This window comes from Ipomoea triloba, chromosome 2 (genome assembly GCF_003576645.1).
Source record: "Ipomoea triloba cultivar NCNSP0323 chromosome 2, ASM357664v1".
Lineage (NCBI taxonomy): Eukaryota > Viridiplantae > Streptophyta > Magnoliopsida > Solanales > Convolvulaceae > Ipomoea > Ipomoea triloba.
Genome location: NC_044917.1, coordinates 11,025,902 through 11,042,278, shown reverse-complemented (window position 1 = coordinate 11,042,278; position 16,377 = coordinate 11,025,902). Strand labels below are relative to the sequence as shown.

At 31.2% G+C, this 16,377-nt stretch overlaps 1 protein-coding gene and 3 non-coding genes across 4 annotated transcripts; 3 read left to right on the top strand and 1 right to left on the bottom strand.

The window, feature by feature from the left end:
• The first annotated feature begins 10,271 nt into the window (after positions 1-10,271).
• TRNAG-GCC lies at positions 10,272-10,342 on the top strand. The gene has a single exon. It is a non-coding gene; the product is annotated as a tRNA-Gly (tRNA).
• A 7-nt stretch (positions 10,343-10,349) lies between these two features.
• LOC116011523 lies at positions 10,350-10,437 on the top strand. Its single transcript, XR_004097073.1, has one exon. It is a non-coding gene; the product is annotated as a small nucleolar RNA snoR114 (small nucleolar RNA).
• A 1,719-nt stretch (positions 10,438-12,156) lies between these two features.
• TRNAD-GUC lies at positions 12,157-12,227 on the top strand. Its single transcript has one exon. It is a non-coding gene; the product is annotated as a tRNA-Asp (tRNA).
• A 2,010-nt stretch (positions 12,228-14,237) lies between these two features.
• On the bottom strand, positions 14,238-16,115 carry LOC116011147 (ervatamin-C-like). The gene is made up of 2 exons (XM_031250669.1): positions 15,633-16,115; positions 14,238-15,053 (listed from the first exon to the last, which is right to left on the bottom strand). The coding sequence occupies exons 1-2, from the start codon at positions 16,105-16,107 to the stop codon at positions 14,464-14,466; spliced, it is 1,065 nt and encodes a 354-aa protein (XP_031106529.1). The 5' UTR covers positions 16,108-16,115; the 3' UTR covers positions 14,238-14,463.
• Between the last annotated feature and the right edge of the window lie 262 nt (positions 16,116-16,377).

Sequence of the window (16,377 nt, the reverse complement as noted above, 5' to 3'; positions counted from 1 at the left end):
ATATATATATATATATATATATATATATATATATATATATATATATATATATATATATATATATATATATATATATATATTAGGGGTGAACGCAGAACGGATTTAGGGAGAATCCGCATCTAATCAGCAACTAAAGGCAAATTTAAAAAATTTCATTCGCATGGGGTGCAGATCCAATTCGATATGCTCCGCTACGCTATTGGATGCAGATCGAAAGGCAGATTTTAAGTTTAAAGAATAAAATCCGATCTCTCTCTCCTTCTTGGAAGAATACACACGCACACACATATAGGACTTAGAAAGAAATATTTTAGAATAATTTTAAAAAATTGTTGAATTTTTCTAGACAAATTCACTGATTTATATTTACCCTATTTTTGGCCATTTTAATTTCAAATTAGGATTTTATCACTTCATAAAAGTTGTAGCCTTATGAGTTTCCTTTACAATGCAACTTGAATAATCTCAATTGAACAATGTAGACAAAGATATTGTAAGTGCACAAATGATGCACATTAGTGTTGGCTAATCATTTGACAAACCTTAGGTTAGTTTATTTTATTAATATAAGCTAGGTTGACGTTTTGAATGCTCATTATGCTCCTGGATCACAAATCACGTTTTCTGGAACTATGATCACAAAGTCTGTTTTATTCCAGCAAGACTTATGGGTTGGTTTTAAATGAATGGACATTATCTTTTCAGATGAGAATATTAAGCAAATGGTTGGAAAAGTTTGTTAAGGGACTTACTATATAAAAGATGGGTTTTGAAGCTTCATTTGACAAGTTGAGAAGTGAGAATTTCGAGATATATTGATCTAAAGAGTTTCTTGACACTTTTCCAGCAAAATCCGTGTTCTTTCTACTTGGTTCCTTGTTCATGGCCTGGTGTTGATTCAGCGTGTTGAGGCTGCATGAATCCAATCACTTGAAGATGTTTTGAAGATTGTTTGATGAATGTTGATGTAGTAGGTTTTGGACCTTTTTGTATGTTTAGCATTTCATCATCCTGTAATCTTGGCAAATATCTAGTGGATTGGGCTGTCGTGGGTGCCCCGCAGACGTAGGGGATTTGGCTCCGAACTGCGTAATCATTTGTTGTGTCCTGGTTTTATTTTCTTTTATCTTTTATCTTTTATGTTTAAATCAAATTAAATAAAGGTTAAGATAATCTGTTTTAAAATCAAGTAGAACTTTAAGGTTTCGTACATTCAAGATCCACGATTACAATTTCAGATATGCCTAAAACACTATACAGTGGTCAATAGCTACGGAAATGCATGGTTGGGCTATTTTGCTAATTCCATGTCTTGCCTTCCAATCTCCTTTTGATGATTTCCAATCTTTATTTTGATCCTTTCTCAACTTCAAGACTTTTGATTCTTTTCTTTCCAGTTTCCAATTTGTTAATCCAATTAAATTAGAAACCAATTTCTTATTAGACCACATGACAACTATATATAGGCTAACAATCTAGTGAGTACTTAAGAGTTAAGAACCAATCCTGACCATCCTCCAATAATTAAAATGCAGATTGGGTGTGTTAATTATCCCAAATTCGCGCATGTGATTGTGGAAAAAAAATAACGCAACTACACGATGAGGGCAATTTTTTTTTTCGTAGCTACTTTCTCAATTTATTGAAACAGAAGGAGTCAACAATTGCCTCTACTTAGCCTCAAACGCACTCCCATCATTTATGTGAGAGTGTTAATCGGGACATCGAGTGCCACTAGACCACAAGGTCTTTGGCAACGAGAGCAATTTAGTCATATGAATAACGTTTATTTCCGATCATTGATAATATAAAATGCACAGAAATCACAGAAATCCAACCCAAAATGCACAGACCACCCCTTGCCATTAAAAAAAGATATGGAGTTAATTCCATTTTTTGTTTCTAGATTTATAAGTAAAAATCCACTTTTAGTCTTTTTTTTTTTTTTTTTTTTTTCAAACCATTCTTATTTGGTTCTAGTATTATTGTGGCATAACCATTTTTGGTCATCCATCAACAAAATTGTTTAAATTTCGTAAAAAAAAAAACTACAATTAATCCTAAAACACATCAGTTTTATCCCAAATTACCTCTCTCTCCTAATAATTAGGACCTAATTAATTGAGCATGACAAAATCATTTTATTTCCCCAATAGCCCACCTAATTAATTGAGCATGGCAAAATCATTTTATTTCCCCAATAGCACAGATGATGTCTCAACCCTGAATCTGTAGAGATAACTTGAAGTAAAAATAATATATTTTGTTCTCAAAAAAAAAATCATATATTTTACGTATTGGTTTTAAAGATTGCACTTATACTTTTGGTAGGATCTCATTTATTTATAAGAACGGGGCCACAAAAATCTAAAAACCAACATTGTTAGTGTGAGGTTCTTTTTCATATTTTATTTGAAATTTTTCTTCTTCTAGGTTTCTTTTATTCAACCATGGAACCAGTTCATTTTGTATTTTTTAAATTGTCTACCATTTGAGTATAATAAAATCTATATTCGTAATTGATATATGTGTAGTTTTCGCGTGTAATGTATTAATATGCGTGGCCTTCATAAGTGTGCATTTGCACTGCCATCATTGCTGCTAGGTTTTCGTCATAGGCTGTTTGCCATCAGGAATCAGGATCATAAAACTAGCTAGGCTAATTCAACCAAGTAACTCAGCCAAAATGCAGCCTGCACTCCACAGATCAACGCCTACACCATATATAGTAAGTTGCTCCAATGCAAGCAGAAGTTCAGGGGGCATAAATAACTTTAACTTTATAATATATTTTACAATATTACATAATGCACCTAGTGTTATGTGAAAGTGCCCTTTCGTTCTAATGTTGCAAAGTAGACTTTAAAATTAGAGATAATTATTACATTATCACCTTATCTTTTCCTTCTCCTCCCCTCAGGGAGACAAGAATAAAATGGCAGAAACAATTTTAAAAACTAAATTGGACCCACTACACTTCATGGGTGCAGTGGGATTTTTACACCTAAATCAGATCCATGCCAATTCGGATAGAAGTGGGTATTCTTACCCTGGACCATGGTCCATAGCAACATGGACCATAAAGTAAAATGACGTGTATCATTTTAATTATATTTTCATTTGATAATATTATTTGTTTTTTTGTTTTTTTTTTTTGTTTTGTAGTTTCATTTTTCATAAACATTAGTTTGATTATAGCAACACTTATTATTTTAATTCTACTCCAATTTCATTTGACACTATAGATTATTGCATGAGCTCTATTTTTTAGTTTCATACTCTACACATACTAGTTTAAGTATAGTAACGTTTATTAAAGTATAATTTTAAGTACACTTTATGTTCATCTGACAATATATGTTATTGTATGAGTTTTGTTTTTATTTTTAGTTTCATTTTTCATATACACTTGTTTCATTACAACAATACTAAAGTATCATTTTAATTTTACTACAATTTCATTTGACATTATATGTTATTGCATGAGCTTTGTCTACTAATTCCATTTTAACAACATCAAAGTATCATTTTAACTCTACTATACTTTCATTTGACAATCGCATTGGACCATGATCTACATAACGAGGTGTGGTCCATGGTCCACTGTATAACATAGGATTGAGCTAAATTGCATGTCATATCTTATGAACAACAATAGTAACGGACACAAAATCTCGCAAACAATGTGATTGCAACGAAGAAAACATGAAGCACAAAAATTACATATAAATCTCCGATCCAGCAGTGATGTAGCAAATTAAAGCAATATAAAACAAGAAAAGTGATGGACAGGACCCCTGTTGTCGAATTGGGATGGGATAATTATGCAACTTCACTTTGTGTGGTGCTAGGTATTGCTTGCATCTTCTGGTCGCAGAATCTGACCCCCATTCCCAATTGCCCTTAGCTTTTCATTTTCAAAAGACAATAATTCAACTCCACCTTTTCAACCACTATAGGGTCGCCCTATTAGCCACTGGTCTTAAAAATGCATCATATCTTAATTGGTTCTCTAATTAATCTCATATCATTACACCTAGCTAGCTAGCTCTACTACTTTTGTCTGCAACTTACTTTTGTGTTGTGCCGTCCTTTGAAGAATAACCATTACTGCCCGGCATCTACTTTCTGCACCACGTACAATGGTTGGAAGCTACAAAACAAAAGTCTCAAATGCACTAATTAATAAGATTACAAGATCATATCCTTTAGTAAAAAAAAATGTATTCAAAAAAAATAAAAAATGTTGACCATCCAAAAGCTTACATAGTCCCTTTAAGGAAATTGCGTGCATCTTTTTAATGGTCACATCATGCAACTGTAAATGAACAGGGATTGTTAAAACAAATGTAATGGCTGCACTGTCCTCAAAAGCATCAACAGATAACCTACAAACAATCAGAATACTAAATAAAGTTATACGTAGTAAAAGATTTTATTCTTCAGAGAGTCCAATTAAAGCAAAACTTACTGATTTTAGACAAATAATTATGTACTCTTTATGCCCTCCTAAAACGAGTACGGAGTATGATATTAAAAAAAATAAGATGTGTCAGGCACGCCCGCGTGTAGTCACCCGCATGGGCAGCCACAGCAGCGGATGATGGTCAAAGAAAAATGTCAGATTTCACTGTTCCATGATCCTTTGTTTGCAGGAGCTCCTTTCCCCCTCTCTCTCCTCTCCTCTCTCATACCAACATGGCATAAAATCTGAGATCCACAAAAAAACCATTGATAAGGATGCTCTAAGATCCATTGTCAGTTAGATTATATTAAGAATTTATATATAGTTGAATAAACATAATGGACTAACTGTCCATCCCACTTAATATTTGCTCAAAAAACATAAATAATTAATGATGTAAATGATATGCTATGGATCGGATAATAATGTGGTGTTTTGTGCATAATGTTATTATCAATTAGTGATTTTTAGTAGCGGGAAAGGTAACTCCCGAAGTTATAACTTTTAGAAGAAACTAAATTAAATTTAAATTCATATGTTAAGGTGTTCGAAGATTGAGTTAAATTTAAATTCTAACTTTATACATAGGAAATTTTTTTAATATTCAATTATACAAGGGAAGAGATAGTGAGATTTCATATCATTATTATATATCTCTAGATGTGTTTTGTTGAAAGTTAGGGCAAAATTATATTATCTTTCAAAGGTTGAACTTTTGTTCACTCAAGAAATTTCAGCATACTATTGTGGAAACTCCACCTTGACGAAACTAGTGTAAGTAGTTACCAAACTTTGTGAGCAGGAGTTCACCATTGTAATGAGAGTTACATTTGAAGAAGGTAGGAGAGATCTTGTAGTAGGAGAGAGTCATATTATTACTAATACTCAAATCAATGACAAACTTTTAGTTTTCATACATGCTTGTATAAATATCTTATGTAATTAAAAATGTATATTGGATTATATTGAGTTTCTTTCTAGGCTAGTGCCCTACTAATTCAATATGTTAACATCTTATTGTCTTCATTTATTTTTACACAATTTATCTATGTGGTTGTGTATGACACTACGTGAGATACTTGCGTTGCTTTGATCTACAAGATGAAAATAGAAGGTGAATTCACCAATTTTGATGAATAAAATGAGCATGAGATGTTTTATGAAAAATATGTGGTCTATTGATCAAAATAAATACATAACTCAGATGAAAAAAGGTCATTAGAGCAAATCAATGATGCTCATGAAAAAAGGAACAAAGATCTTCAATTTAAACTTGATGAATGTATTACTTTAGAAAAAAATATCAACTCTAAATTGGATTAGCTAAAGAAGCAAATTAAGATGCTAAATTTTATATTATCAACTTTGGATGAAATAATCTCAATAGACAAACTTAACAAGGAGCATACTAGTTTGGGTTATACCAGGCAATGTGACAACCATAACACAAACTACGTACGATCTAATTTCATAATAATTTTTTTGAGGAGAACACACTAATTATAGAAAACATCAAGGTAGACTACTATCTGCTCCCAAGGTAGTGTTTTTGCAAAGGGAATTTAATAGTTGAGGCCAATCTCTAGCTAGCTTATACTAATACCAAGATACCACAGAGAAGAATAGTGTAAAAGTTTGCTAACAAATATCTCAATGTCAAAGTAGAAAGCAACATGTCAAAATGTATCATAGATGTAGAATTCTAAGTCAAATCAAATGGCAATGTATCAAACTCTGAAACAATGAAAGAGAGTATGCTCTTGTCATGACATACAAACTCTCAAGGTTCAATAAGCATACATAAACCATTGTCCAAACAAGTGTACTGTGAGCGAAAAAAAGTGATTTGGTAAGTCATGTAGCATATATTGAGATACCTAATTATTCACGGTTGTTGATACTCACGGTTATTTAATGGTTACTATATCAATATTTACCATCTATATTTCGTCATCAATCTCCAACTCTATCGGTTGGCTAAAATATGTTAAAGGTTGAAAATTTATTTCTATTTAAAGAACTTTTTAAAATTATTTACACAATCAAAACAGTCTTTTAAAGGAACACATCTCTAATTTTTCTAGATTTTTTTAACTTCCACTCATAAGGTTCAAAACAAATATTTTCTCAATCTTTTTTTTTTTTTTTGACAAAATATTTTCTCAATCTTAAATATTCTAATAAATTAATAAATACATTTATATTTCATGTAAATATGTAATAGGGAGTATTCAAAAAATTCACAAAGAGGTTATCAATCACAATAAAGAACGTAGAATATGCCCGTATATGCACTTCTTCGTCTCCATGGTGTTTTGATTTATTTGTTTGTCGAGGAATTGACGAAGATGGAATTCACCAATCAAAATGGATTAAGAATACATAAATAAAGTTGTGAGCATAGACAAATTCAAATATATTGTATTAGTATTGAAAATTAAAGATGGAATTGATAAAATATATTGTGGGTACAATAAACTTTGAATAAATATTCTGAGTCTTTGCTTGACTTGAATTTAAACACTCCACATATTTTTTATCATTTGCTTTAAAATTACTTGAAGATCAACTTTGTTCTACTAACCAAATACCTTGTGGTTTGATGACATTAGTATTGCTTTCCAAAATAAAGGTCTCGACTTTATAATTACAACAATTACCTATTTGTTTTATTTGATTGGATTTGTTCTTTGTGCATAAAAAAAGAGCTTTAAGAATATTTATTATTGCTTGCTTTATCATTTTATAATAATAATAATAATAATAATAATAACAACAACAACAACAACAACAACACTAATAATAATAATAATTATTATTATTATTATTATTATTATTATTCTTGACTAAAGAATATAGCGGAAGTTATAACAGTAAGGATATTTCTGTCCAAAAAATTATGTAGTACAACTCTAAAAACACAATGTACAAAATAATTAGCACTAAAAATTATGTTTTTAGAATAGATATAAGAAAAATGTTTAATTTCTGTATTTTAGGAAAATATTCCCAATTAATGTTAATATTAAATAAAATAATAAAAACATTAATAAGTTGACATTGTTGTAAAATGAATATTTGGACATTTATTATTTTGGATAGTTGATGTCATGATCAGGACATGACAGGTGTATTATAGACGATGATATGATGTCATTTTTGTAAATAAAAATTTTAAAATATTTTATTGGGTGAAAAAATTAAAAAGAAAAGGCACAAGAAATCTATATATAATTGTATATAAAATTAATTTATGGGCTGCTAATATTACTCCAATTTAAAACTGGCATTAGTTTAACTTTATTCACTGACATTTCTAGCAAAACTACACATACTTGTAATATATTTAATTGACCAATGAATACTTAATACGATATTCCTTTAAAAGATTTCTTCTAAATGGTTACGTTGATTGTGTTTTTTGTGTTTGATTTCTTAACAAAGACAATGACAAAAATGATTTGGTGGTTTTGATCCTTCAACTTTGCAGTGGCCTCCAACACAATTGTTTTGTTTGCAGAGGTCATCACATTTGCTATCTTCGGCATGATTGCCAGGAATACATTCTCCAATGTGATTGTTAAAGCAACATTTGAGATTATCGGCACAATTTGCTTTCATAACATCTGATGAAAAAATAAAGAGTTTGTCATATTATATTCTTTATTCCTTTGTAAAAATAAATGCAATATAATTAGTAATTACATACAATTGAAATATTAATGAATTGAATTGAATTAAATTGAATTGTTGTCAATATGTTTGAAACTCAAAAAAAAATTTAAAATAATTAATGAAGAAAAAAATTAAACCTGATGACAAGATGAGCAGTGAAAGTAGGACGATTGACAGCACACCAAACCTAGCCATTTCCTTAGTTTCTTCTATCAAATTCAACTCTTCTTCAATTTTCTTTCAACTCGATTGTTTTGTGATTGCTCGTCTGGTCTGGTTTTTATAAGGGTGATAAATAATATATTTATGGAAACAAATACAAATTTTTAAGGAACTTTATTTTATTTTATTTATATTTATATTTTAAAAAATTAAATCTTTGGAGAACTAAGAGACTTTACAATTTTTGAGTACTACTAACTCTGTTACAATTAGAAATTAATTGAGTCAAATATCTTGTGGTCTAGTGATACCCGATTTATACTCCCACATGGAAGGGAGTAGGTTCGAGTTTCAGTGGATGGAATTATTGATTTTTTGTGCTTCAGTAGATTGATCATAGTCGTCCAATAGGGTTCATCAATGCTTGTTTTAGTAAAAATCAGTGGGTCACTTTCATAAATATTATAACCTTACCTGTGAATACGTCCCCCCCCCCCCCCTCTCTCTGTATATGTATATGTATATGTATATGTATATATGTGTGTGTGTGTGTGAGTGACAAAATAGCGCAAATATCTCCACTATCATTTTTAAAATGCACTCAATATCTCTAAGCTTCCTAGTTTTCTACGTTACCAATTCTAGACTCACCTAATTACTCCAACCACCATATCGACATCTTCATGGCTAGCGAACAAATAGTATATGCAATCATTATAGTACAAAATACCAACCGTGCACATTCATATGGTATATGCGTCATGCATTCATATCGATTTCATCGTGCATTCCTAAATCGAATGTAGTAAAACGATAACTCTCTGATTGTACATCCATTTACGAAACTTTTGCAAACACAACCTAAACACATAGCTCACCACCTTTTGGGAAAAAAAAAACTCATAGCTTACCCAAACTAATATAGCATGCACAACACTGCCCAACATAATTCACACCTTTACTGCTATCAATGCACAAGTATACTTCTGGGAGTGCACACAAGTGTACATCATTTTTGTAAGTGCACACATATAATTCGATGCTCTATACTTTGGTTCCAAATTATTATAATATTTCAGTTACAATATTTTTGAAAGAACATCTAAATTATTTAATATAGATCTATAGTTTTATGGTAACAGAATTAATAATATGGATTATAATATTTGATACTCTCTATTTTGGTACTGAATAACTTGCTATTGTAGGTCAATTAATGATTTTGGGATTTCAAATTTTCAATGCAACAAAATGACTTGTTCATGAGCTTAATTGCGTTTTTAAAAAGTTCAGAATTCTAATTGTACGTTGGTGTAAAGTTAGAGGATATATAACTCTATACTTTTATGGGAACAGAATTAATAATATGGATTATAATATTTGAAGTCTATAAATATTATAAGATGTTAGTCAACATATTTTTTTTTTTATAGATCGAGCATCAAAATTATATATATATATATATATATATATATATATATATATATATATATATATATATATATATATATATATATATATATATCTACAATCTTAATAATAGTCAATAATGTTAGGATTCTAACGGAGAGAAAAAAATGTTGGTGGTAATTATTTACTTAAATGAATGGTTCATATTATTTTGATTTTAGTAATTTTTATGATTTTCCTTCTTTACCCTAATCAGAGTTGCATAATTGTTAAACATATACTACAAATATGTTAGAGTATATTATTGAAAAGTGAGTATCCTATTCTATTACTCTTGTTCAAATAAATAAATTAGTAACTACAACAACATATATATATATACTTTGAAGTACTTATTTAAAAATAAACATTGGACATTATCCTATTTGCGCAATGTGCGTGAAAAAATCAGTAACCATAACAAAATTGATAATGAGAGGATAAGGGAATTTGAAAATTTTCTAACATTACTGCAAAAAGTGTATATAAATAAGATGAATAACTTTGCAACAAACAGGATGCACCAGTGGTCTAGTGGTAGAATAGTACCCTGCCACGGTACAGACCCGGGTTCGATTCCCGGCTGGTGCACTTTGAGAAGCTGTGATGAAAAAGCGCTCAAGTGGTGATTGGGTCGCCACGGTTTGTCAGATCTAAATCGGACGATTAACAGCGCATCTGAGTTTCTTGGTTTTTAGGAGTTGTGCACTTTGCATGTCAGTAACATTTTGATCCCAAAACTTCTTTTATTTGTTGATAAACTTCAAATAAATAAATGAAAAATTAAAGAAATGATACTGGCTTTTTGGACAATTGGAGTGAGACCTAATACAACTATAACAGTCATTGAAACAAAAAATAAATGTATAAGTTAATATAATCAAACTTGATAATTGATTTGAATGAAAGGTTTAATTTCAATTTTCCAAATATAGTTGTATTCTATTCTTAAAATTAGATATCTATTTTTTATGAAAGAAACATAATATCAATATGATCATATCAAAATATACCGTGTTAGTTTAAGTATTTTAAAATTGAGAAAATAATATATTTAGTCCTATTATTATATGCATATAGGTGATATAGTGGTAAGTCCTTCAATTATACATGCACTTAAATTTCGTCTTTCGATTAAATCCCCTTTAGTATGCACTCAAGGTTAAACATCATATTTGCAGTTTGCTTTAATTTCATTTCTTCCACCATTGTAGCTCATAAACTAAATCAAATCATGCATGACTCCAAATTCCAAGTGAAGTGTTGTTTACAAAGTAATTATCTACGGTGATAATTACTAAAATTAACCAATTGCCATGGACTCCAAAATGTCATTTTAAAATGTGTGTTTAATAACCATCGTTAAATATATATTATAAGAAAGAAGTTGTCTTTGTTTGTAAACAAAAACAACAATTTGTAATGAATAAATTTCATGTTTGTATATATCATTGAATTTTTGTGTATAAGTTACTTTTTCATATTTATGACTTAACTCCTTTCATTTTCCCTTTGTAATGCATTCTAATTCATTCCCCCTCATTTTCTTAAACATGTAAATAGGCATTATTGACGATAGTTAGAAAAATATTGAATAATCACAATCATGTCAGGTCAAGGTGTGGGAGTTCTTAGGGCGAGAGATTTCGCTTTTTGTAGGTTAAAAAAAATATTGAATAAAAATTATATTCTTTTTTTTTATTTCATATCTCTCAAACTATTTAATCACTATATTTTTCACGTTTACTTTGCAGATAACTATAAATAATTAGAGAGAGAAATTATCAATCTCTACAGATGTTTTAGTGAAAAGTTTAATTTTAATTTTAATTTTTAAATTTATATTGACATTATTTTTTTAAAAACTAATTATTGGTGTTAAATTAAAATTGTTCAATGAAATACTTTGTTTGATTCAAGTTATATAAGATAAACTAAGGTAATATGTGCTTCGAAAGGGGGTGCCTGAGTGGGTAGAAGATAATTCTTGTACTTAAAGATCAAGATGTTGATTCTTTGCAATATCATCCTGTCAAGCATGTAGTTTAATTTGTGGGCTAAAAAAAACTACGGTAATGTGTGCATAGTTATGTTATATACTTTCGTTTAACACTACCAACACATCAATTTTTTTAGCTATATTAATGTTATATCTCTAATTAACCTCTTTATCTTAAGTATTCTAAGATAACATTAGATAGAATAGTACCTTCAAATGATTTAATTAAATAAAACTTTGATAATCAATGATATTATTGAATGAAATTAAATATTAAAGATCAAAGTGATTAAATCACATAGTTGATGGGCAATTTTGATCACTTACTATTTAGCATTACTATGTCAAAAAGTGAAAGACAAATAGATGAGTTAATAGCAAAAATATGAGTAGAATATAACAAGAGGCACCAGTGGTCTAGTGGTAGAATAGTACCCTGTCACGGTACAGACCCGGGTTCGATTCCAGGCTGGTGCACCTTCCTTTGAAGTGACGACGATTTTGCGCTGTTGTAGTAATTGGGTCGCTACGTTATGTCTGAACTCTAAGTGGACGGCTAAATATAGCGCCTCTGAGCTTTTTTGCATATATTCCCACTAAACTTTCACTGTGGGCGGCCACTATGGGCGGCCACTATGGGCCTATGGCAACAACATTCTTTCTTCAAATTGTATCTTTTGTCCATTGTTTAACCATTGAGTTTGCAAATATTCACAAAATAACATAATCTAACTTGGTAGTTGATATTTGTAAAAATTGTGTCGACTCTTGTTTAACTATAATTCTTCGATTTTCCTGTTAATTTTTTTTGAATTGAATCCTTAACTTCAAGTAACTTTATAATTTTGTTATTTTATTTACAAACATGTTATTCATGGGCCCTGTGCTTATTGGATCAGACTATGTATTTTGATGGCCCATGTGGATCTTACTGGCAAATTATGCTATGGACCTGGCCATGTCGATACTCACAATTTAAAAAACTCTATGTTTACAATTTTAAAATTTTATATTCGCAATTTTAAAATTTTATATTTATAATTTTAAATCTTAATACACAAAATTATATTACTCAATATTCACAATTTTGTTATATAAATTCAAAAATTGTGTTATACTATTAAATATAGAGTTCTGAAATTGTAAACATAGAATTCTGAAATTGTGAATATAAAGTTAAAAATTATGAACGTAGAGTTAAAGCTTTAGACCGACGCACCTTAAGTACACAAATCACGCACCTTAAGAACACAAACCACGCACCTAAGGTTTTAAAATAGCGCACCTTAAGTTTTAACAACCCACTCACCTTAAGCATACAAATCACGCATCTTAAGAAAGAAAAATCACGGACCTTAAGAAGGAAAATTACACATCTAAAGCAACCGCACGGGAAATCATATATATATATATATATATGAGAACCACTTTTCTCATGAGTCCATGAGAATCAATCTGGTGCATTAAAAATTAGATCTATGGATGAAATTAATTGGGAGTTCAAAATTCGTGTGTGTATATGAGGCATTCGTGTGGATGAAATTGTAAACATAGAGTTCTGAAATTGTGAATATAAAGTTAAAAATTATGAATGTAGAGTTTAAAAATTGTGAACATAGAATTCTAAAATTGTGAACATGAACCTAGGTCCACCTTGCAATGTGAACTCAGGTCCATGGCATAACAACCTGATCTTACTTCTATACAAAAATAAAATAATTACAATAATATCATTGGAAATTGGAATTAACAGAATCAACCCCTAAAACTAAAATAATAACTAAATTGATATTGTTACAAAAAAAATTAAAATTTCTGATATTTTAGTTAAAAATTAAATCTTTTTTAAATTGATTAAATAACTAAATTAAACATCAAATTAGGTGGGAAAAAAAAAAGATGAGAGCAAGGAGTAAACGAGCAACTAATATTTGACTCTAGTTCCATTAATAAGAAGAGAATGAAGAAAGAGTTTGAAGCTTTTCTTTTGAAGCATCCGGTAAGTGCAGTGCACTTGTCAGATATTATTAATGTTTTTGGGACATGCAACTTCATAGTAAACTAGGTTTAACTATTGTTACGTTCGTATAGAAGAAATCAGGCATTCCCTACATTGGGATTATTGTACAAGAATGTTTACTCTTATGCATGCTATTCATAATTGTAAGTTTCGACATATTAGATTATGATCAATGAATTTGTTAACTCATTATATAATAAAAGGTGTAGTAGATTTTTAGTTTAGTCCGGGAGAATGGCGAGACTCACCTCCGCTTTATATTCCATGACATTATTTTTATTTAATAAACTAATTGATTATTGTAAAATATATTTATATATGTGATCTCAAGTGTTTCTAATCCGATCCGTTTCTAAATACCTTTTTAATAAGCCTATTCTTTCTTATCCTCCCTACAACATGTTTTTACATAAGAGTCAAAATATTTTTATTATTAGCCTAGTGGTGTTTGGTTCTTACTTTTAATATAAGTACAAGGGCTCGATTCATTAGTTTATTTCTTGAATTGTATCTCAAACTCTTAATTAATACGCTTGGCAAGGATCTAATGCCAATTACCAATACACACATTTGCTGGTCTTATTTTGTTACAACAAGATATTAAGGTGATTCAATCGAATCAACTAAGTTAACACTGAAAGGCTCTAGCCAGCAATTATTAATACTTTGATCGGAGTTAAGAAGTTCCCTAATTTATATAGTGGGATAAGAAGCAGCCTTGGCAAGACCACATAGTCCTTTCTTATCTTTATAATCCCTTAGAATCCTCATATACCCATTTTCTCCCCATTTTGTCCCCCATGAATTCTTTATCACCCAATACTTCTTCCCGTCGCCGGCCGTCGTTCCATATCCGACGGCGGTCACCCCATGATCCAGCTCCGGTTTGCACTTCCCGCTAAACACTCCTTTTTCATAGAACTGGAAATGGAAGTCGCCGCCGTTGATTTCTAGCAACACCGGCTGATGCGCCACCGCTTGCATTAGCGCCGTCTCGTTCTTGGCGGGGACTTTCTCGTAGCCGGAGATGCGCGCCGCCTTTGACGCCGTTTTCTTGGAGTTGCAAACGCGGTCTTTTCCCTTATAAGGGTAGTTTTCCTCGGTTGTGAGGCCGTTGTTATTGACGATGAATTGGAAAGCGTATTCGGGAAAGCCTCCGTCGCAGCCGTAGCTTTTCCGGTCGCAGTCCACGAGTTCTTGCTCCGACAGAGAGACGAGGTTGCCGGTTTTCAGTTTGTGGATGCCTTCAACTGTTGCAACTACCGCAAATGCCCAGCAACTCGCTGCAGTGTTATTATACTGAAATCAGCAAAACCCGCCAGCCAAGATGACTAATGATACGAACTTGTAACCATAAGGTCACAATTTCTTTTTAGTTTAAACTGATCAACATGACCAGTTTTTTTTTATTTACGTGACCCTGTGCTGATAAATTGATGAGGCTCTATCAAAATATAAATAAACTGTGAATTGAAGAAAAGTAATTCGCATGAAAATTATGGAGTAGAACTTTTTTGAGAATAATACTAGTAGAATTTAGATTAGTTATGAAAACTTAATTTCGAGCCAATATAATCACAAATACATATACTAACTATTGAGTTAGGGCTGAACTACGGGCCCCAAAATTTTGAGACCCTGTGCTGTTGGCCTGTTGCACATCTTGCACGTCCTAAAATCCGACCCTGATTAATTATGGACAACTAAACTGGTTGGAGTTTTCCCAATATATATATATATATATATATATATATATATATATATATATATATATATATATATATATATATATATAAAAGGAGTATTTTGAAATGGAAATATTGACCAAAAACCAATATAATCCAAAAAAAAAAGAAAGTTACCACATTCGCCTTGGTCCTTGATGGGTGTGACAGCTCCTTTTTTTCTCCAGTCCACGGTGGAGGGTAAGTTGGTGGCATTAGCGTACCTGAAATGTTTTGATTTTGAAGCGGACATGAATCTTTCAGGTTTCCGGTTTCGCCGCGTCACATACCCGACAAGATGTAACTGTCGGAATTCGTCGTTAGTTAGATCGGCGAATTTATTAACGCCAAGCTTATACCCTTTATCGGGACCGGCATTAAAGGTTTCAATACGTTCAACGTTGTTTTTGAATATGTTAAAACGCATGTCTGCCTCAGATGTGTCTACGTAAACTTTTCCATGATAAGCCATCCATTGTTGATGCCTCAATCGCATGGAATGTTGGTAGTCATCAAAGGTTACCCGGGAGGAAGCTACTAGATAGCTCCAAACTCCCAAGATTATTGTTGTGATCATGAAGAGAAGAGATGAAGGAAGTGTTTTGGAGGCCATATTCGAGTGAATACAAGCTATATAGGAAATGCAGATTAGTGTTATTGGGTATGATGAAATGCCAAAGCTTGCAAGAGGGATTTATAGGCAAAGGCAAAAGGGATGTAGCCAATCAGCCTTTAGTCTTCGTCTTGTCTTAGTGATGGAGACATGCATGCATGTCTTGTTTACTTTGCTCGTCTAATATAATAGTCTAATGCCAAAGACCTTGTGGTCTAGTGGCATATGGTGTCCCGGTTAACACTTTCACATGGATAGAGCCTCAATGGA

Bases quoted from the DNA above. Each gene is read 5' to 3' on its own strand.
- LOC116011147 (XM_031250669.1), bottom strand. From the start codon at position 16,107: ATGGCCTCCAAAACACTTCCTTCATCTCTTCTCTTCATGATCACAACA. The intron at 15,054-15,632 runs GTAACTTTCTTT...ATAACACTGCAG, and splicing joins CAAGGACCAAGGCGAATGTG to CGAGTTGCTGGGCATTTGCG.